The 23,404-nt window shown below is 48.5% G+C and overlaps 1 protein-coding gene across 13 annotated transcripts in view; it reads right to left on the bottom strand.

Moving 5' to 3' along the window:
- The window catches only part of AGAP1 (ArfGAP with GTPase domain, ankyrin repeat and PH domain 1), a 645,437-nt gene that overhangs the window by 410,628 nt on the left and 211,405 nt on the right, over window positions 1–23,404 (bottom strand). For 11 of the 13 annotated variants that reach the window (XM_005574702.5, XM_005574705.5, XM_005574700.4 and 8 more), the window contains exons 2-3: window positions 22,877–22,935; window positions 14,253–14,340 (exon numbers count right to left, since the gene is read on the bottom strand). In XM_005574702.5, coding sequence (XP_005574759.1) covers window positions 14,253–14,340; window positions 22,877–22,935 — 147 coding nt within the window. The remainder of the gene's footprint in view (window positions 1–14,252; window positions 14,341–22,876; window positions 22,936–23,404) is intronic. The other 2 variants (XM_065526310.2, XM_065526311.2) reach the window with 1 other exon arrangement.

Here is a 23,404-nt window from a genome sequence, read left to right as displayed (position 1 = left end):
CATAGGAAAGCCAGGCCTCTTCCTAATACGCAGTCGTAATTCCATGCTTTCTGGAAGATTCAGGATACATCTCTTCCCTGACATCAAAATAGCCTGTAAAATCGCATGTCTTGGACAAGTGCTTCTCAAATGGCTCCAGGGAAAAGATTCTACAAATCTCCAGTAAAGGAGTCCATGTTGATCCAAGTGTGCGGCATGTTCCTAAAGTCAGACCAGAGCTTGCAGGTAAGCAAGTGATAAAAGAACAAAGGGGAACGCATCTGCTGTATACTCAGCCAGTGATACAATCTGGTTCCTATTGGTGTGAGCTCCTTTTCTGCAACTACACCACAAGCACCTGTGCCTGTTTCTCCATTACCACCCCACACAGGTCAAGAACATCTTGGTCATCTCAACCACCACCAAACATCCAGCCCCATAACATGCCAGACACAGCCTTGATGCCAGGAATAGGGTGAACAAGACAAGGTCTCCGCCCTGATGGAGTTTATTGTCCAGAGCAGCAGGAGAAGCAAACTGACTCATGTTAGACAAGGAGAGCCGGGCTGGGGGCTGGGGGTTGGGGGTGAGCTGCAGGCAGGCTCAGCCTGCACCTCTCAGAGAAAACGGTTGGGGGCTGCTTTTCAATCACCACTTTGAAGAAAAAAAATAGTCACATAATGATGGGCCCCACCCAATAAAACCTAATTTACAACCAAATAAGTAAACTGTTGATTGAAAATCTTCCAACACCCACCAACGCAGTGGTGCTTGAATATTTCCGCATCTCCCACTGTCTCTGAAATAGCCTGCATGGTCAACTTAACATATTTAGTCATACACATTTGGTTCTTGTGAGGAAAATGATTTTTAATATTTTGTACATTTATTTTAAGCATAAAAAAGGTAAATAGGCATGGTGGCTCACACCTGTAATACCAGAACTTTGGGAGGCCAAGTCAAGAAGATCGCTTGAGCCCAGGAGTTCAAGGTGTAGTGAGCTATGATGGCACCACTGCACTCCAGCCCAGGTGACAGAGTGAGACCTTGTCTCGTTTAAAAAAAAAAAAAAAAGGAAACAAAGGAGCATTGCAGAACTGGAGAAAGTGCCTAACTCCTCACCTGGGGTATTTAAATAAGGCTTTCTCACCAAGTAATGGCACCGTGACCTGAGATGGATGCACAATGGCACAAGTGTTAGAATCCAGAGGGCAGGAAGCAAGTGGGAGAGCAGAGTGCCACTCAGGGGCCCCTCGGCAGTTACTCGGCTGCCCACACGGGCTCCTCGTCCCTCAGAGCCTATTGCTCTACACTAGTGGTTCCTATGTGAGCGTAACTTTAGATTAAAAAATAATTGGCTTTACATGAACTCTCTTTTTCAATACACAATTCAGGAAGTGAGTATGTGAAAGGATGGGCTGATGAGCTGTTAGTCCACATATAATCTCTGAATGTAAATAAGGTGCTTGTTTCAAGAAACTAAGAAAGGGTGGTTGCTATTCGATGAGCCTGCATGGAGAAACCACGAAATCTTATGCGATTTGACTATTCTACGTCAGTTTTCCATACTGTAGGGTAGGGGCTGGCGAACTGCTCGTGTAAAAGGCCAGAAAGTAAGTATTTTAGGCCTTGCATGTTGTATCCTTGTTTTTATGTTTACGGCCCTTTAAAAAAAACTAAAAACCTCTGTTCTCAGGCAGTAGCAACACAGACGAGGTGACAGGTCGCTGCTGCAGTCTCATCTTTGGTATTTCTTTTGTTGACAGATGCACTTTGCTCTTCTAACTGCTAGACTCCTTTTACTCTGGGGACTCCGGGAAACGCATTTGTAATTCTTACAATCCTGAGGTGACACGGTAATGGCTTTAATGGAAGGAGGCCAGCAAGTTGTCTCCAGGCCTGTCCCCATCCTAACTAGGATTTTGGTCCCCAAGAATACCCAAGTGGACCAACGCCCTGAGCTGGAAAGCACCAAGACCGGGTCCAGCCTCTCATCCACAGGTGGCAGAGGTGAGACCGCCCCTAGACCACCCCTACAGCATCCTCGTGGGGGATGGGGTCACTGGCTCTCAGGTTGAGCCGACCACCCAAGGCCCAGAGGTTCTTCCAGGAACCTCCTGCCTCTGGAACATCCTGGAACGAGCTACATCTGCCACTGAGGCACTGCCAGGCTCCCTGGGGCTCCCAGCCTAGATGCTGCCCATGTTAAAGTAGGTGCCAGGTCACATGGTTCTAGACAGTCCAAACACACCTGGGAACCAGTTTTTCTTAGGCCTAATAAGCAGATGCAGCTCCTGAAGGAGCAAGTGCCCTAGTCAGCGCAGGGGGCTTCATGGTGATGGGTTTCAGCAGCTCATCCCATTAGCCAGTGTCAAGGTCCAGAGGTGGCCTGGGAATTCCCCTATCTGTACTCTTAAGTCCCTCTCCAAAGCCAGTGCTCCTACTAACAACCTGGCTGGAGCCCTGGAGCCCAGCCGCCCTGACTCTATCGTGCCTCTGCCCGGCCAACCCCACTTCTCCTCTCTCTGTCCCTGGAAGACCCACACAGCAGCTGGCCTGGTCTCCTGCCAGATGGTGCAGCCACATCACGCCTGGGTTTTGACCGTTCCTCCACACCCCCTGCTCTTGTCCAGGCTCCAAACCTCCCTTATGTCTAGAGGGAGACGCTGCAGGCTGGCTTCCCCTCCTCCCCGCCCCACTCTTGGTCCACCAGGCATGCTTTCATTTCACCGTATTCGGCCTTCAAAGAGCAAGTGCTGATTTTTTTCCTTCTTGCTTGTGGTGGTGTTAATTATTTTTAAAAATATACAACATTAAGAAACGGGGCTCCGAAAATAAACGCTGGCCACATGGGCTGCCCTCACGCAACAAGAAGAGACCACCAGCTTGTGGACCCAGGGCAGGCACCAGAAGCTGTCACACTAGCACTCCTCCTGCACCCAGACCCTGCCTCAGAATCCTCCCGAACTCTGTGCCTTCCAGAAGCCACCAAGCATGGATAAAGGACTACACTGTGAGTTGAATCAGGTTTCCATTTCGAGTCTGGGTCAATCATTAATGAATTTATTATGTTAAGCCATTGGAACCATATGAAACTGTCATCTTTTGCAGATTATTGGCAGCCGTATATAGCCTAATTTACATTGATTTAAGAGCGCGCGTGCGCACACACACATACATACACACACACACACACACACACACACACACACACACACACACACACAGAGTCTAGCCCAGTCCTTTTCAGATCTCATGGCTGGTAGCCCATGAAGCGGAGTGGGGAGCTTGAGGGCACTTTCATTACATCTCAAATTCTCCTGATGTAATTCTTTCTGGCACTCGACCTAATTTGCTATTGGGACCTTCCTTCAACTTCTACTTTCCTTGTCTCCACTGTCCTGGCCCTTGGAGTTTGCCACAGGCAGAGAAGTAGCACTTAGTGTCCAGGTCCCCACTGGGCAGGCACGATCTTACAGGATGCAACATTTTCTTCGGGGAGCTGCGAGAGGCAATCCCAGCTCTAACCACTGCTGAGTGGAACGTGTGCTCCGCACGTTCAATTTCATTCCCGGCCTCCTCTCAAGTATCAATCTCTCCATCCTGACCCACAGCCAGACCCTCAAACTAGACATGCTGCACCCTCACCCTGTCTTTTCTCTGCACTTCACCTTTTTCAGTATGCTACCTTCCACAGGAAACCATTCAACCCTGATTGCTGGATTGCCTATGCCTAAGAAAGGCTGTATTATGATTAATATGGGTACCTTCTGAGAAACTGCTCTCTCCCCTTTTCTGACACCGATAAAATAGGTTGGGGGAGAAGGGGAGAGGAGGAGTGGTGGTGAGTTAATGTGGCTGATGATGTTGGAGGAAGGATGTAAAAACATTATTTTGTGAGCTGACATTTTTAAGATCCAAACAATGTATAACATTCCAAAGACTAAGCTTTCGGCATTGGAGATTAAGAAGGAAAAACTGGCCTGAAAACGTCAGAGGTCCACAGCCCAAGTGAGATTGTAAAAGTCACAGGGAGACATTTACCAGAGGTAGCTTTGGGGTGAATTCAAACATACCCCAGGTGCTTCTCCTTTAGCACCCAAGTTCAAACCGTGCAAGCTGGGTGTAACCTGATCTGTGAATTAGGAGAGAGAACTGCACTGCACAACACCCCCCTCCCTCCAACCCCCATACTGGTCAAAATGCTTAAAAAGGACAAATCCTGAAGACACAAGGTGCAGACGTGCCTCCCTGCCTTTTCTCGAGTCCACCTTCTGCCCAGCCCTAGTCTATCATACTCCTCCTGCTCAAGCCACTCAGCTCAATTAGGCCGACCTCATCTCCCTACCCCAAGGCACAGAACAATCAAAACATCCCCTCCAACCCCTGTGATACTGATTGTTTTAGGGAAAAGCACGTGGCTCAAACGAGGCCACGTGGAACTGACTTATAGTCTTTTGCTGGAGCTATTGACAAAAATACTCACCTTTCCCTCCTCACCATATCTGAGCACTAAGGACCATGAAACCACCATGAAGGGCTTGCTACCAAGTGGGGAGACCTGGCTGGGCATGAAGACCAACACAGGCAAGAAATGGGGCAGAGGGTTCCTCAAGAACTCCAGTGCATCAGGAGATTAGGGTCTTTCTAAAACTAAATCCATCCCCTTGGCTGCTCCAGGGATGCAAGTTACGAAGTTAATAATTCACCACTGGCCCCCTGCCTTTCTGTTTTAGCTCTTCGAAGTTGGTCAACCATCTCTTGCAACCAAGAGCATAGACTAACACAATGGGCATGGCTCTGGGGCTTCCAGACCAGAGCAAGAGGTTCCTGGCCAGGGGCAGACTGGTCTGCTGCCATCTGGTCTCCTGGACCTGGAGCTGGGCTTCCAGAGAGATGGTGTGATCAAGGCCAAAGACATGGGCAGACGGGAGCAGTGAACACAGGTGAAAGTGTGTGATGGTGGTTCCCTTGGGATAGATCCAATGGCTCTGTTAATCCGCAATTAACAGGTAAATGCGCATACAGCCTCAGAACACCTTTGGGGTAAAATTTCTCTAGGAAAAATGAAAAATGATTAGTAATTACATATGTGAAACTTTCTAGGCTCTAGTCTCCTTTTTCCTCTTAAAGAACGGTTTTGTTAAAACCTCTGATGCCGTGAGGTTTCTTAGGAAAGCAACAGTTACGTCAACAGCATGTGCTGTGCTGTTTCTGGGCTCTCTGTGAGTTAAGGGACATGTATGAGCGTCTGGGTCCTGCCCTGAGGAGACAGTGACTCCCGACAGAAGCCAGCGGGCTTGTCCTCTTCAGGGCACTCCCAGATCGGGTGTAAGTCCCAGCCCTGAATCACGGTTACTCATTCAGAAAGGTCTTTTCCCTGGAACGCAGGCTCCACCGCAGGCCCAGTATGGCTTTCAGTAAGCCCTGGATTTCTTGTCAAATTAATTGTAACAATATGGGACAATACATTCTGAGTCCATGCAGCCAACTCAAAAACACACTTTGCCCTGCCAATTTCATCAATGCCAAAAACATGACAATCTCCTTAGTCTGATTTTACAGCTTTTTTTTCTTGCTCAAAATGAAACAGAACATGCTTCCTTTTATTCTTTTTTTGAACATCTAGTAATGTTAGCATCCTTTACCTATTTTTAGACAATATCACCTGATCCTCACAGATAGCTTCCATGCCAGGGGTCAAGTTAGGGACTGTCACACACAGAGGAAGACAAGAACAAAGGGGAACGGTATTTCCATGGTGAGCGATCAGGGTAATTCTGATAATCATCAGTGAAGATGGCTGAACTGACTTCTGCTTTATCTATGAAACCAACACAGCAGCAGGCTCATAATCTCAAAGTTTACAGATAATCCTCATTAAAAAATTATCATGTGTTTATAATCACTTGGTTGCAACTAACGGTCAAACTCAGGTTGAAAAATCTAAATGGCTAGATTTCACAACTAGTCATGTGTTACTGGAGTATTACAGGTTCTTTTTCCACTGGAACATTAAACAGCACCCAAGAACAGCTTTAGAAATAAGCCCTAACATCTGGGATGCAGTGGTAGCTGACAACTATTTTTTTTTTTTAACTTATTTGACTTGGAAAGGGTTTTTGGAGCTGACAGCTTAAACACACTTCATGTGTCCCAGAAAATAAGACTGGGTGTTTACCACATGTTTTGTTTCTAGGAAACTAAGTAAACATTCGTTAAAACATATTTAAGATACACGTGCTCCTGAGAACACATTTACTATCCTGATGACAGGAAAAAATTCTAGGCAGTCCTGGAGGAGGGTAGTAAGGCTGACCCCGGGAGAAAGACTCGAAGGTGGCCGTACAGCCAGCTGGCCCTGGGGGCCAGAAGCCAGTGGCCAGTAGAACTCTCCTCCAGCATGCCGCATCAGCAGCTAGGAACAAGCAACAGAAACCAAACACGCAGTGGAAAATCCCAGAACCCTTCAGCCTCAGTACAGCACAGCCTGACCCCCGAGATGCTGGAAACGAGACGTCCTTTCTCCAGGAGGTGAAGCAGCTCATTTCTTCCTACAGAACCTCCAAGCCTTGAGCAAACTCTGATGTGAACCAAATAAACCGAACAGACAAGCGAAAGGGTTCTCTGGAGAGATGTGAGAAATGAAATGGGTCTGGTGTACTTTCCTACTTCCCAGGCACAAAGCAAAAGTATGTTTGAGAATTTCCTAGGACTTATGCTCAAAAACTCAACTTTCCTGAGTTATGGAACCGTCAAGCTTAATCTCACCCACTGTTTCTCACTGGTCCTTACCTGGTAGTTATAATTGCTCTTAGCACCTGGTATTTTCTCTTAAAGCTTTTCCTCATGAGCACGGGGTGTTGAGGTTTCTTCAGTCTCCCTTATCTGTTTTGGACTCTTCTTTACATAGGGAAGCCCCCTCGCAGGTACCTTTTCCACCTGGGAGGGCACCGGCTTCCCCTGCCCTACGCTGGCAGGCTCTCGAGTGAAAGAGCTGCCTTCAGTTCCTTCACCTTACTCTTCCAGCTACCTCAACTATCATATTCTATCGGCAAAATGAACAGGGGAGGCTAACCTCCTAGTGACCAATGTGTTCTGTCTTTGGGACAGAGCATGGGATAGCTGCTACCTATGTGTGGCCTGAGCTGGGAAGATGGGAGAGCCTGGAGATGGGGCTGATGGGGCTGGAGGGTCACCCTTCTGGGAGGGAGGCAGGGCGGGCACAGCTTTTACCAGCCATCCCCATTACCAGGCTCCCGGCCAGGAGCTTGCTGGCTGTTGGCCTAGGCACATTCAGGACTGTCTCAGCCTTGGAGCTAGCTTTCTGCCTAAAATTTTGAGTTGGTTAAGAATCAATCAGAAACTCCAGATTCCATCACTGAAGGAAGGAGCCCCTGCTGAATTAAGCTCATGAAGACTCGGGAATGACAGGGCCGATGTTCCCACATCATGCCTGGCTAAGGCCCTTCCCTGCGAATCCCTCTGTGTGGTGGCAGCAGGCTACGACAACACTGACCCTCGAAGGGAGCCACTGGGCCCCATTGGCAGGCCGGCCTCCGCCCTCCTTTTGCCACTTTCACACCTGGATGTTGGTTTCTTCCAGATCTGGGATGAAAGGCGGCTCTCAGATGGCACACCTTCCTCTCGGTACTTTCGGTGCCATTTCGCAGCTTGGAGTTGGTCTATGAACATTCTCAAGTCGGTCTCGACCAGCCAACCAAAAAAGCTCCCACTCAATCCATACACAGTTTAATCTCATCTTGGGAAACTTGTGGGGCCACCTTTCTGCCCTACTCAGGTGTGCCACAATCTCAACGTGGTGCCGGCTTTCAGCTTTTCTGGTCCTTAGGTCCTTCTAGCACATGGGCTACCCTGTACAGCCCAGGAGGGCCCATGGCCCAGGGCACCTGGGACGCCATGGGTGTCACAGAGAAAGACGTCCTAGCGAATGGGTCTCAGAGCAATGACTCAGTTCTGCAACCTGGAAAGATCTCAGGAGGTCGCCACGCTCTCCCCACCTGCGGGGGCCGCGCCCTCCCCACTTGCGGGGGCCGCGCTCTCCCCACCTGCAGGGGCTGAAGGGTCTCAGGGCAGGTCCACATTTCCTATCAAACGTCCACATAATACTGGATGTCCTAGCTTTGTTTCCTTTCACTTTTTCTGTTTTGAAAGGAGAGTTAAAAGCTCAGTGGCATCATGTGGGGCCTGTGTTGGGGGAAGCAGGCACATGCTGAATATGAAGCACATAAACACACGATGACCAAAGTCACATCACACCCCCAAAACGTCACACGATTCTAATCAGCAGCCATTAATAGGGCTCAACTGGCAAATGAGAAATTTTCATCTGATTCTGGAAGTGAATGGCAGCTGTGAAATTGTCCTCAGAGGTGTGAAGGTCACTGCCAGCCAATGAGTCCTTGTGAGGTTCTAGAACACCAGCGGAGCTTGCAAAAGCGTCGCCGGCAGAACCGTGACCACCACCAAGTGATGGGGCCAACTCCAGCAGTTCTAAGTGCAGTGCCCGTCTAAACCAAGCTTCTCTAACCTGCCACCCAGGACGGCTTTGAATGAGGCCCAACACAAATTCGTAAACTTTCTTAACACATGAGTTTTTAGTGTGTGTATAATTTTTTTTTTTTTTTTTAGCTGATTGGCTATTGTTAGTGTTAGTGTATTTTATGTGTGGCCCAAGACAATTCTTCTTCTTCCAATGTAGCCCAGGGAAGCCAAAAGACTGGACACCCCTGGAAAACATCACAGGTATATAACGCACACACTGTTGCGGATTGAATGTGTCCCCCAAAAGATACGTTCAAGCCCTAACCCCTGGGACCTGTGGTGGGACCTCACTTGGATACAGGGTCTTTGTAGATGGGATCAAGTAAAGATGATGTCATGCTGGAGGAGGGTGGGCCCTAATCAAATGGCTGTTGTCCTTATAAGAAAAAAAGTTTGGACACGGTCACCGGTAGCTGGGAAAACGCTGTGACCACAGAGACAGAGACTGGAGTTAGGAGTCTATGAGCCAAGAAACGCCAGGGATTGCTGACCACCACCAGAAACTCTCCCAGCCATCTAAATATCCCAGCCACAGGTCATGATTAGGATAAAGGATATTCACGCACTAACTAAATCACACAACTGTGCACAGACATACAACAGATTCAACCTCAAAGCCTGCAGAGGGACCAATGCCGTCAACACCTTCATTTCTGACTTGCGAGAATTGTGAGAATACATTTCTGTTTTAAGCCACAGTCTGTGGTACTTTGTTACCACAGCCCTAGGACTGAGGTACACATACATATATTACACACCTGGGTGTGCACACACACACACGCGTGAGCATGCACACCCAATTAAGGAAAGTGTCTATACAAGAGGTTTACTCTCTGACTGCTTTCATGAAATCACAAGCCCTCTACGCAGTGACCCACTTTCGCATTGTTAATTCACTAATTGAAAAACAGTATTTACATCCTTCCCTCATTTGAACCGCATCTTTAAAATTATCTAAATCTTGTGAGTTGGCTCTCTTCACTGTAACAATAAAATATCAACCAAAATGCATCACACAATTAAAAGACAGCAGATGTTACCCACTGGGATGGAGCTAAAATGCATCTGATGTATCTGCTGAAAAGTAGGCTCAGATCTGGAGACGGCTCTGCACCAGAAATGTTTCTACCAAGAGAGCGCTCCCCTGAAGACAGGAAGGCCCTCACCACCTCACCCCTCCCAGCAATCTACATATCCTAGCTACAGGTCAGGATTAGGACATAAAGGATATTCACGCACTAATTAAATCAGAACTGCACAGACACGGAACAGACTCAACATTCAACCTCGAAGCTGCAAAAGGAATCAACCCCGTTAATACCTTGATTTCAGACTTCTAAGAACTATGAGAATACATTTCTGTTTTACGCCACACTGTGTGTGGTAGTTTGTTACTACAATGCTAGGACTGAAGTACACATACATGTATTACACATCTATGTGTACATACACACACACACACACACACAATTAAGGAATCTGTCAATGCAAGAGGTTTACAGCCGCATCAACAACTTGATTTCAGACTTCTAAGAACTATGAGAATACATTTCTGTTTTAAGCCACACTGTGTGTGGTAGTTTGTTACTACAATGCTAGGACTGAAGTACACATACATGTACTACACACCTAGCTGGACATACACACACACACACACACACACACACACACACACACAATTAAGGAATCTGTCAATGCAAGAGGTTTACGACCCCATCAACACCTTGATTTCAGACTTCTGAGAACTATGAGAATACATTTCTGTTTTAAGCCACACTGTGTGTGGTGGTTTGTTACTACAGTGCTAGGACTGAAGTACACATACACGTACTACACACCTAGCTGTACACACACACACACACACACACACACACAGAGTTAAGGAATCTGTCAATCCAAGACTTTTACTCTCTGACTGCTTTCATGGAATCCCAAGCTCCCTGCCGTGTCACCCACTTCTGCGCTGCTAATTCACTAACTGAAAAACAGAGTATTTACATCCTTCCCTCATTTGAACTGCATCTTTAAAATTATCTAAATGTTGGCTGGATGTGGTGGCTCATGCCTGTAATCCCAGCACTCTGGGAGGCCCAGGCGGGTGGATCACTTGAGGTCAGGAGTTCAAGACCAGCCTGGCCAATATGGTGAAACCCCACCTCTACTAAAAATACAAAAAGTATCCAGGCATGGTGGCACGTACCTGTAATAGCAGCTACTCAGGAGGCCTCGGCAGGAGGATCACTTGAACCCTGGAGGCAGAGGTTGCAGTGAGCTGAGATCGCGCCACTGTACTCCCGTCTGGGTGACAGAGTGAGACTCCGTCTCAAAATAAATAAATAAATAAATAATATGATCCAAATCTTGTGAGTTGGCTCTCTTCACTACAAGAATAAAGTTCAACCAAAATGCATCATACAATTAAAAGACAGCAGATATACCCTCTGGGATGGAGCTAAAATCCATCTGATGTATTTGATGAAAAGCAGGCTCGGATCTGGAGACAGCTGTGCACCAGAAATCTTTCTACCACGAGAGGGCTCTCCCCTGAAGACAGGAAGGCCCTCACCACCTCACCGCTCCCAGCAAGCTACATATCCCAGCCACGGGTCAGGATTAGGATATAAAGGATATTCACGCACTAATAAATCAGAAGAACAGGGTACAGACATTTAAGAAGCACAGGGAGAATCCAAGGAACTATCTGGACAGGCAGATACACAGCAAAATGCCTTTCATTCAAAGCAGCTGCCCAGCTGATCGCTCTAGCAGTCATATGAGGAAAGGGGGGCTGATGAGAAAGGAGCAGTACACCAAGAAATGGGAAGGTCACAGAGCTCACTCAAAATCCAATTCCTCAACCGGGCGCCAGCCACTCCCACCATCGGCTGTGCCCTCACCTTTGTGTGGGTAACTAACCACAGGTGAGGCTGGGCCATCATCGGCTTTGTCAACCTCCAGCACTCCCCAAGGACAACACATCCCTTTGATATTCTCCACACACCCAGGCGACAGCACAATAAATTATATCCCAAACCCACAACACTCTATACCTAAAGCTTCTCAATTAAGCAAAGCACGGGTAATTGATCAACACTCACTGGACAAAAATTGAAATCACTTTCCAGGTACAGGCTCCCTGAGCATAAGAAGGAATTTCAGGATGGCAGGACCATGGTATGAAAGAAATCACGGCTTCTCATTCACTTTCTTTCCCAAACAGCAAGTATGGCTCCCTTCATTACAAGTTACATTACAACAAGCTATGGCTCCCTGCTGCCACTGTCATGAGGCACACAGTCAAATGAACAGGAAGTAAAAGTCCGTTCCCTGGTCTCGTTAAGAGGGACAAAGACAGTGTGGAACCACCTGCTTGGTTCTACAAGGGAAAGGTGGCTCAGCCATGAGAAGAATGAATTCAGCAGGACTAAGAGTCTTCCAGGCACGAGGAGCCACATATTCATAATTCTTTCAGCACCCGGGGGCCCTAGACGCACACCCACTGGGGTGCACCTGGGTGTCTGCTGCTGTCAGCTCCTCACACTCCCACAGAACAATCCCTGGGACCATGAGTGAAAAGATGAGAGGCCACATCCCCAGGGAGGGCTGCTGCAGGGCATGAGAAAAGGTCAGGGATCATGATCTTTCCCCTGACCCAGGAAGCCTTGGGCATGGGGCCCCATGGAGAGGATGAGCTAGTTCCACTCTGCAGATGAAGAAAGGGAGGTACTCACCCACGCTCCTACTCTTAACAATAATGTATTTTTAAAAACCATAGACAATACTATGAAATTTCAATGGAGTAAAATGTACTACTTGAAAAATCAAAGAAGCAGGGCGGTTAGCGATCAGTTTAGGTCCCCCCAAAATCCTTCCTTTTGATGTATAAACGTTCAAGAGAAATGCCTTGGTGTTAGTCAAAATGTAAGGGTCGATTATGCATTGCAAAGACATCACAGCTGGAACCAAACACAACGGAACACACTGTGAATGCCCAGAGGGAAAAAAGCAAAAAGCCATAAAAATGCCCAAATAGCCCATACAGCAGAAAGGCTACCATGAGGGAGGCGTGGTCCTTGTTCTTACTCCAGAGACCCAGGGCCTCCAGCGCTGCCCCACCAGACACCTGAACCCCAGAGCCAGGGACAGCCAGAGCAACAGCAACAAAACCAGGGCCCCACCCACGTCTAACTTCCTGTGATCCCAGGTTGAAATCCACAGAGTTGCAGGGGCCTGAAGGTAGATTTACTTGGAAAAGGTGGTCATTTCACTTGCAGGTGAGTTAACCTCTGTATAACCTCTACAATAGCGAGCCCTGAGAAATAAGTGGAAAACCCAAGGAAACATCTCTAAAAGATTCTCTAGCTGTCATCAGCTGACTGTGGCTAAAATTCAGACTCCAACACAAAGGAGCAAATAAAAGCCATCAAAACCCAGGGACAGAGCCTTGGCAAAATGTGGCCTTTGCTCGTTTCTCCAAATCATGCCATTTTCTAGCAGCTGTATGCATTTCTCAGTGGAGAGGCAAGCTTTCTCTTACTGACCCCACATACGAGCCTTCATTTCCATCTCTCATCTTCCTAAATCATCATTTCCGTACGGAAGGTCTTTTCCTGAAGCGTGAGGTGTTCATTACATGACTGCACAATTCTGCAAAACAGTGGCAGAGCCTCAAGCCACTTCTATACTTTTCCGAACGGTTCCACAGTATTCAGGACAAGAGTTAAATGCTAGGACAGGTGTTACAGGAAACAGGTGAAGCTACTTGGGACTATTGCTAAAAAGACAACTAAGGGACAAAACAGGGTGGAATGTTCAACTGAAAAAAAAGATAAAATGAAACAAAATAGGATGGCACACAGAACAAGAGGGGAAGGGAACGCTACAGTACAAAGTGGTGCCTTTCCTCTCTCTCCAAAACAAGACAAGCGCTGCCATGAAGAAAATGAATAGTTACCTGCATCCATATCTGCAAAGAATGGAACAGCCAGTAAGAAAAAGAAGGAACCAGAAATTCAGTGTCTCAGAGTTGGATTTAACAAGGTTACATGGAGAGAAAATTTCATTTAGAAAACTGCTTGTCAACTACACCCCTTCATTAGGGGACATGGGAGCTAAATGCTTTCCTATCATTATCATAACTTTATTTAAGGCAAAAAATAAAACATGGACATGTTAACTGAAGAAGTAAATGCCTAATGGCAAAAAAAAAAAAAAATCTTACTCTCATGCAAAATGATTATTAAATGTTTATAAATATAAGGGGGGAAACATACTCAAACATATGGTGGTGGTAATCTGAACGTCTTATCCAGAAAGGCTCATATCTATAACTAAGTAACATTACATACAAATTATGTATAAATTCAATATCCAGATCACAGAAATGTCCAGTCAATATTTAAAGGAGTAACAGTGGATAAAAAGGACACCGGATTAAAAACGACATTTGAAAGGACAGAACAATTAGATAAGAAATAAATTCAATGGTATTTCATGGTTCTACTGTACTATTCCAAATATCAAAGTGAATATAATGGGTTTGCTAGAAATACTACAGAAGAAACCACATACTTAAGGGTTTTTACTGCTTGGTATGTTTTATTGCTTTCTTGACCTGTGATACATCAAAGTCATGATTTACAATATGCTAAGGAAAAATTTTTAAAAACTACATTCTTAAGCTTCCAACTGCCTGCCAAACAGCATACCTTCCGGAGACTCCTCCTGGACATAAGTGCCCGTCAGGTACCGGTGCACCAGGGCAGACTTGCCACTGGCCAAGTTACCCACAATTCCCTGAAACAGAAACGGACAACCGTTAAGCATAAGCAAATCACTCTATTTGGCATTTTGCAAATACAAAGAGGCTAAATTAGACAGGAGGCCTAAACACAAACATAACCAAGCACTGGCTGGATGGCCAAAAACAAGCTCGTTCACTACTTCTATTGGAGTAAAAGGGAGTCCAATACTCTTAATTAACATCTCACGTTCTCATCAGCCTCAACAGCTGCAACGGCATCAGCAATGCTGGTATAAACACTGGTTTGGTATTCTTCCAGAAAACAAGCACATTGCTTACATCAGGGCTGTGTTCCTTGAGTTAGCCCGCCGGCATCTACTGTGCACCCTCCAGAGACAAGGAAAAGCAGCAGGTGAGGTGGCATCCAAGGGCAGAGCTGAGTGACGTGGGAAGAGTGGCGAGGACCCATGCATGGTAGCATCTCTAGGCAATGAGTCTAGGGTAGACTTGGGGGCAGGACAACAGGAGCAGAAAAGAGCAGTGTGGGGAGACCTGGGGGTGGAGCAGTGAGGCAGGGGCCGGCCATACAGGTAAGGAGGGCACACACCTGCCTCCCAGACACAGGACCCACCACGGCATCTCCGAGAAAAAGGGGACGGTGCCGGGGCTGCTGGGAGAGACGGCAAAGGTGCTCATTTGTGCTGGATTAGAAGGCGACCCTCAGGAGTAAGGGTGACATGAGGGCCGCTGTCCTAGCAGTAACCCGGTGACGAGGCTGACGCTCCAGGGGCTTCTTCAGAGGAAGGCTCCCTGTTGACACAGTGGACACACCTGGCCTCCAAGCCTCCAAGTGGGCGGATCCCACAGGAAGCCTCCCTTTCCCTGTGCCTGGGAGCTGTATCCCCCCGACGCTGCCTTCTGTGGGAAGCTGCTCATCAAAAATCTCCTGCATTTTAATCTTTTCCTCCCCCACTAGAACATTGCTAGCAATCAAATTTAAGCATGATCGAACTGATTCCTTTAAAAGCCCAAAACATCACAAGGGACCCATCCTTGGGCACAGGTGCTCATTAAGGCCACCTGCCATTCCCAGAGCTGGGACTCAGCCCCACTTGCTCTTGGCCCCACTTGCTCTCAGTTCCACTTGTTGACCTCCCTCCTGCCTCCACTCAAATTATCTGAAGCTCTGGCCCTGCTGCTACCAGGAAACTGCCCACTAGGTCACCCGTGACTTTCATTTCAAAGCCACTAGCCTGTCTTGCTCTGACCTGACCCCATCACCGGCAGCTGCTGCTAAGACACTCTCTTCCAACTCTCACACTGGCTTCCGCCTCTACCTCCCTCCCAGCCCTGTGGGCTCTTCCTCCATCTGCCGGCACACACTGGGGCTCGCCAGGGCTGCATCCTCACATCTCCAGCTGATCCTCCACTCTAATGTCCCAACATGTGCCTGTCCATATCCAACTTTCTCTCAATGAGCTGTGATTCCATTTAAAAGGAGACGCCCTGCAGATTCTGGAATCATAGCTCGTTGATAGAAGGTTGATGTGGGAAAAAAGCGGCCTATTCCCAAAATCTCATCCCCTGGCCGCCGTCCACCCCAGCTCCAGGCGCCCCTATTCAGCTCCCACGAGGACTTCTTATATATCCATACACCACCTACGTGGTGCTCACGCCTCGACGAGTCCACACCTCGCCCAGGCTGCTCATCAGCTCCTGAGGCCACATCACACCCAGCCTCTCAAACCAGAAAGCTGGAGGCCAGCCCCGGCTCCCTCCTGGGCACGCCGCTGCCACCTCGGTGTGGACTCTCCGGTGTGCACAGATCGAGACGGCAGCCTCTAGGGCCTCTCCCTGGCTGCAAGCACCTGCTTTTCATCCCGAGAGCACCAGAGAGGTTCCTGGAAACAAACTGACCATGAGAAAGTGGCATTCCTTCATTTCACAAGCCCTGGGAGACTCCTGCTGCCTGGAGGCCAAACTCCAAACATTTTAGGAACAAACTGTCTCCCTCCAAATCCTCACACACAACTTTGCTGGCAGCTAACAGACCCAGCAGGTCCGTGAACTTGCCACAAGAACAGTTCACTACTCCTGTCACCTGAGCACCTCTCCCCTCTCACCTGATGAGGGCTTCACTTTCTCTTGGGAAGGCTTCCCTGCTTTCCTCCCACCCCCAGAGGGCCTTGACAGTGGCTGGTGAGGCCCTGGGCTCCACCTCCCACTACACTTAGGACCCTGAGGGCCAAGATCTCTGTCTCTGGATACCGGCCAGGACACCAACTCTGACTCTGTACACTTGTCATAGCTCCTGGCCCCAGGAGAGGCCTGGTAAACACAAGATGGGTCGATGGATAGATGGATGGCAAGGAAGAAGGCTGGGAGGGAGGGAGGAAGGAGAGATGGAAAGAAAGGGGAGAGGAGAGGAGGAGAAACAGGAGGGAGGAAGGACCATTGATTAAGTAGATGATGAAGCCAATAGCTATAAGAACAAACAGGGCCGGGTGCGGTGGCTCACGCCTGTCATCCCAGCACTTTGTGAGGCCGAGGCGGGCAGATCACGAAGTCAGGAGATCGAGGCCATCCTGGCTGACATGGTGAAATCCCATCTCTACTAAAAATACAAAAAAATTAGCCGGGTGTGGTGACACACCTATAGTAGTCCCAGCTACTTGGGTGGCTGAGGCAGGAGAACCGCTTGAACCCGGGAGGCAGAGGTTGCAGTGAGCCGAGATCACGCCTCTGCACTCCACTCCAGCCTGGGTGACAGAGCGAGACTCCTCAAAAAAAAAAAAAAAAAGAAAGAAAACAAACAAACAAACATAGAAGAACAAATTTTGCATGAGAGTGTAGAAAAAAGGTTCTCAGTGATTTACAGGCCACCGTGGTCTGCTGTCTGAGTGATGGCTTATGGATCCAAATGTTCTCCTTCACCCAGTCATGGCCACTCCCACTCTCTACTCATCAGCCAGAGTGGCCTTTCTAAAACCTATACCCAGTCCTTTCCTCTTTTACACCCCAGTTACAACCCTCCTGCCTCTCACCTTCCTGCTCTCCGCTCGGCCTTCTAGTCAATCAGCTACCAAGCCCCATCCTAACAGGCCTTGCTGTCTCCAGGCAACTAAAGCTTTCCACATCAATCATTCCCTGAAACCTACTCTTTCTATCAGTTCAGATGTCACTTCCTCTGAGAAGCCTGCAGCTATGGTAGGAATATTTAGGCTTCCCCCTCCTACCCACACACTCCTGGCCAAACTCGTATGTTGAAACCTAACCCCCAGCTGGGCACGGTGGTTCACGCCTGTAATCCCAGCCCTTTGGGAGGCTGAGGCAGGTGGATCACCTGAGGTCAGGAGTTCAAGACCAGACTGGCCAACATGGTGAAACCCCACCGCTACTAAAAAACACAAAAATTAGCCAGGCGTGGTGGTACATGCCTGTAACCCCAGCTACTCGAGGCTGAGGCAGGAGAATCACTTGAACCTGGGAGGCAGAGGTTGCAGTGAGCTGAGTTTGCACCACTGCACTCCAGCCTGGGTGACGGAGCTGACAAAAAATAAAAACAAAATAATACATAATTTTTTTAAAAAAGAAACGTAACCCCCGAGGTGATTGTATTACGAGGTGAGGCAGTTGTGGCAGCAGATTAGCGCCCTGATAGAAGAGGCCTGGGAAAGATCTCTTCCTCCACGTGAGGACACAGCAAGAAGATGCCACCTACAAACCAGCAAGCAGGTCCTCAGGCATCAAATCTGCAGGCACCTTGATCTGGGACTTCCCGGCCTCCACAACTGTGAGCTACGCATTTCTGTTGTTTATCAGCTGCTCGGTGTGTGATATTTTGTTACAGGAGCCGGAAGAGACGAAGATACCTTCCTAATGCCACAGTCTCAATTGGATGCCTCTCCTGAAAGCGCCCTTAGGCCACTGCCCCAAGGACATCTTACAAGGGAACACATTATTTTGGAAACAAGAGTATGTTGATCTGGCTCCCTCCAACACTGACAATTCCTCAAAGGCAGGCACCCTGTCTTACTTGTCTTGTTCTCTGAATTCCTGAGTAACACAGAGCCCAAGGTAGACGCTCAACAGCACTGGCTGAGTAAATGAACGACTCCACTGCTGGTGAGTATGAATGAGATGCTTATTACTAAGGCTCAGAGCCAGGCTCAAGTCAGGCTGTGTGGACAGATTCTAAAAAAAGCTGTTTCCCCTCCTAATTCGACATACATCTTTTTTTACCCTGGGGCCTCTATAATCTGAGAATTTCTACCTACTAATTATTCTTTTGCTCAAGGGCACCGCTGTTTGTCAGCTTCATGCTGGGAAAATCCAAAACAGTATGCCACAGAATTAAATTTTTAATTAAGATCAGTTTCTCTTTCCCGAGGAAGAAAATGCTCAAAAACCAAACATCCTTTGGTCTGCGCCTTCTCTGCATAGCAACGTTCCTGCCTTCTGCCTAACAAGACGGGCAAAGACTAAGCTCACACCTTAGGGGAACAAAGGCAATCAATCTTGGAGTGCAGTGGAAGGGGCTTGGTTTGGCTGGAACAGCCATCTCACAGACCACCTCACAGTCACACATGATGGCATTGTTTTACTTTGAAACGCTGGTGGAAATGAACGGTTGATGGTGAAAGGAAAATAAAACAAGGGGTCAGAATGCCCTTTCAAGTGCATCACGTCACCCGTGAAGGTGTCGGAGCGGCTGCTGGAAGTAAACCAAGATGGAGGAAACCAATCCAGAGCGAGCCAAAGAGTTACGTGAGGAGGAATGAGGTGTCTTAAAAACCACAGAACTACACGCTCAAGGCAGGAAGAGGTCGCCACTGTCAACCCCGCATCGTCTGTGCAGGGCCATGAAGTGTGTCGGAGCCCATACTCGGCCCTTCATATTACAAGGCCAAAGGGAACGCAGTGTCTTTCTAAACTGTTTTTCTCCAGCGCCCCACACTTCACCACTGACCTGCTAACCTTGAGGTTTGCTAAGAAGGGAATCAAGGCTTTTAGAAAAATCCCAGTTGGTGTTCAATGAAAACACACAAATAGGATGTGAGGAGCTGGGGACTGAGGTCCCCGACACAGGCAAGACGTCCAGGGCCTATCTACCTTCCCCTCCGACACAAGCATCAAGTCTTTACCGTTGTTGGGCACACATCTGCAGCCAGCAGTGGTTGGCTCCTCTGCAGCACCAAAAGCAATTGGTCATGGATGATCTGACCACAGTGCAACTTCAGAAAACATAAGGCCGGGTGCCGTGGCTCATGCCTGTCATCCCAGCACTTTGGGAGGCCAAGGCAGGCGGATGACTTGAGGTCAGGAGTTCGAGAACAGCCTGGCCAATGTGGTAAAATCTTGTCTCTACTAAAAATACGCAAATTAGCCAGATGTGGTGGTGGGCGCCTGTCATCCCAGCTACTCAGGAGGCTGAGGCACGAGAATCACTTGAACCCAGGAGGCAGGTTGCAGTGAGCCGAGATGGCCCCACTGCACTCCAGCCTGGGTGACAGAGTGAGACCCTGTCACAAAAAAAAAAAAAAAAAAAAAAAAAAAAGAAAACATAAGGCATGGCACTACCACTCTTGAGAAGAAAGCGAACATTGAATTTTTTTCTCTGACAGATTTCAAAAGATTCATTGCAAAATGTTACATAAAGGGCCTACTGGAGGCTTGCCATGACATCATGTCACTGCTGCATTTGTGAAGCAGGGGCTGGGATCCTGAGACGCTGACCTAAAGGGCCACCTGTCCTGGGGGGGCTGCACTAGGAAGGAAACAATTGCAGCCCTATAGGCACTTGGAGGCTGCTTAGGAAACAAAGCAGCGCTTTCTTCAGACCCTGAGCACTCCTTAGCACACAAGGGATCTGCTGGGGCTGCCGATGAGGACCAGCGCCCGCTGATGCCACACAGGAAGGCACTTGGGCTAGAGCAGAGCTGGTGGGCCTGCCAGGATCTAGTCCATCCACACTGAGGCCAGGGACAGGAGCGTTCTGAGAACTGTAGAACCAACAACAATGAAGTCCCCAGTGTCAGCAAATTGAAGCAAGCCTTAAGACAATCCGTTTCAGAATGAGGAGCCCCTGCTGCCTTAAATGCAACTGTCTCTCCTCCAGCTCTAGGCAGATATTCCAGAAAATCACATGCCTTCAAAATACTGGTAGAGTACAAGTTTTTGGTGGTAAGCATCCTCGATTACGGGTTGGTATGATCATGTGGGCCCTCTCTAAACCTGTAACACCTGGAACTGCCAAGTCAGGAGGTTCGATACTTGACGATCAGTTAGTCTGTAATGTTGGCACTGGGGTGGCCACTGGCCCTGTGTGGCTATTTCAATTTAAATGAACTAGAATCAAACTTAAAATGCAGCTCCTTGATGGCACTGACCGGCCACATTTCAATCACTCAACAGCCACATGGTGCCAGCCACGACCGCATTGGGCAGTGCAGACACAGGAGGTTTTTACCATCGAGAAAGTTCTATCAGGCAGTGCGGTGGTGGAAGCCCTAACTCCAGGTTCAAACCTCAGCTCCACCACTTACTGTGGCTCCTTGGGCAAGTTCTTCATGTCTCTGAGCCTCGATTTCCTCATCTGTGAAATGGGGATAACCATACCTACCCCTCCCCATGGGGCAGTTGTCAGGAATTAAGTAATGTTGTCAAGCACTCAGAACACGACCCGCACAGAGCCGAGCCAGCGCTGTATCGACACCATCACCACCAGTAAAGCACCGTGCCTGCTGTTCCGTGCCCATCACAGGACCCGAGTGGCAGGGGCTGTCTTAACAGGGAGTAACTGAAACTGGGGGATTGTTCTGGAAATCTCCTGGTCACAACATTGCCAAGCCTGTGCCATTCATTCAACGCATATTTCCTGGACGGCTTCAATGGGCTTAAGACACCCTGCCAGTGCCGCGGTGACAAAGCACACAAAAGGCAGAAAGAGGAGGCTCTTTGCAGGCCAGTCTTGCGGAACCCCAGGCTTCTGAGACAGCACTGGGACTGAGAGATGCTTTGTCTCCCATGGGCGAGTGCTGCAGGGACAGCCCAGAGACCTTCAGGGAGGAACGGGGCAGGGGGCAGACACTGGGAAGGAGATGGGCCCAGCCGACGACACCCCGTGGTCGCAGTGGGGATGGGTGTGTCAGACACCAATGAGAGAGAGGGCACAGTGACCACGGGGCCTTCCATCTCAGGACACCTCCCACTCATTGTACTTCATCTCCTAAGTTTAAAAACGAATACTTTTCCTGGTGACAAAAGTGTCTTCAAAGACCTAGAAGTTCTTTGTTGCTCTAGCTCCTCATCTCAGACAGGAAAGACCGAAAGGATCCTGTCTCCTGGCCCCTGTCCTGTCCTCCAAGCACGCAATGAGGTTGGGGGTCAGTGGGGAGGAGTCCACGGGCCACAGGGGATCTGGTGCTGTCAATAGAAATGCAGAGGACAGAGGCACCAGGCAGGCCCATGCCGGAGCCTGTAGAACAGTGAGAGCTCATCTGCTTTCCTTTCATGGTCAAATTAGAAAATACATACACACACATATAGAAATTAGACATATATGCACACATATATACATACATACATAAATATAAACACACACGGAAATTAGACATATGTACACATATATACCTACATACATAAACATACACACAGATACCACATATTTCACAACAAAGAACGTCGTTGTTTCAAAGTTCAACTTGCCCCTTCCTTCAGTCCTATGGTGGGTGGTGACTAGAGGGGAGTGGCTGGAAAGGGTGGCTGCAATGGACCACTTTTTACATACGCCAATTCGAAGCTCTAGATAATTTCACCAAAAGGGTAAAGTTCATAATAAATGATAAAAATTTTAATTTTATGGGCGGGCGTGGTGGCTCAAGTCTGTAATCCCAGCACTTTGGGAGGCCGAGACGGGCAGATCACGAGGTCAGGAAATCGAGACCATCCTGGCTAACACGGTGAAACCCTGTCCCTACTAAAAAATACAAAAAACTAGCCGGGCGAGGTGGCGGATGCCTGTAGTCCCAGCTACTCGGGAGGCTGAGGCAGGAGAATGGCGTAAACCCAGGAGGCAGAGCTTGCAGTGAGCTGAGATCTGGCCACTGCACTCCAGCCTGGGCGACAGAGCGAGACTCCGTCTCAAAAAAAAAAAAAAAAATTTTTTTTTCATTTTATGCCAATACTTGGTCATAGGGTAAATAGTTACATTTCAAAAATGATGGATGCCAAAGCTTGGCGACCCATTACAGAAGCTTTCCGTGACATCCTGCAAAGGACAAATCAACCCACCCACGAGATATAAGAGAGAGGAGGATGATGGCCTCTGCCCGGCACACGAAACGCCACCCTGGCTGGGTGGCAGTCATGGCTGTCGTAGCTGTCCCAGGGGCACTCAGGGACTTGGACTCTAGTCCCAAGCTACCAGCTACACCTGGCCCTTCCCAGGAACATACCCAGAGTCACACTCCCCGTCTGGGCCCCCGGCGATGACCAGCTGCCTGGGAATGCAGGCTTGGTTGTGCACAGAGCCCCTCCCTTCCCACAGGTGAGGAAGGACAACTGTCAGGGCCAGAAGGAACCACTCACCACTTTGAGCTCCGGGACAGATCGACTCAGCGTCCATTCCTGGCTGTTCACAAAGGCATCTGAAAAAGAGGAGGACACAAAGTCAGACACCACAACTCACGTAAAGGCCAAGTCAAAGTACCTTCAATGGACCATATTCCCATCCGAAGGTCACCGGAGATGGTGCAGACCAGCCTCCCTGTGTCACTGCCACTCCAGAAAGAGCAGTTTGTCCCAGTTCATGACACTCAGCTAGATGCCAGTGGGGTGTTCCAGCTCCAAGTCTGAGGTCGGTAACACATGCTCTGTCCAATGACTTCGAAAGTTACTGAAAAATCTAACTTTTCATTTTTCCCCTGCTCAAGCCACAGCCCTTCCTAAGGAGGAGCATGTATCTTCAGACCCTCCTGACTGTGCCTGCTCACAAGTGTGGAGATATTTAAGGACACGCGTAGCTTTCTGGGAAGTGATTCTGTTAGAGCCAGTAGGTCCACTTTTGGTCTTTTGGTTGTCTACTACAATAGTCACTTTTCTGAAATCCCACACACA

The sequence above is a fragment of the Macaca fascicularis genome, chromosome 12 (genome assembly GCF_037993035.2).
Source record: "Macaca fascicularis isolate 582-1 chromosome 12, T2T-MFA8v1.1".
NCBI lineage: Eukaryota > Metazoa > Chordata > Mammalia > Primates > Cercopithecidae > Macaca > Macaca fascicularis.
The sequence above is the reverse complement of the archived record's forward strand: the minus strand, read 5'-3'. Positions and strand labels throughout refer to the sequence as shown.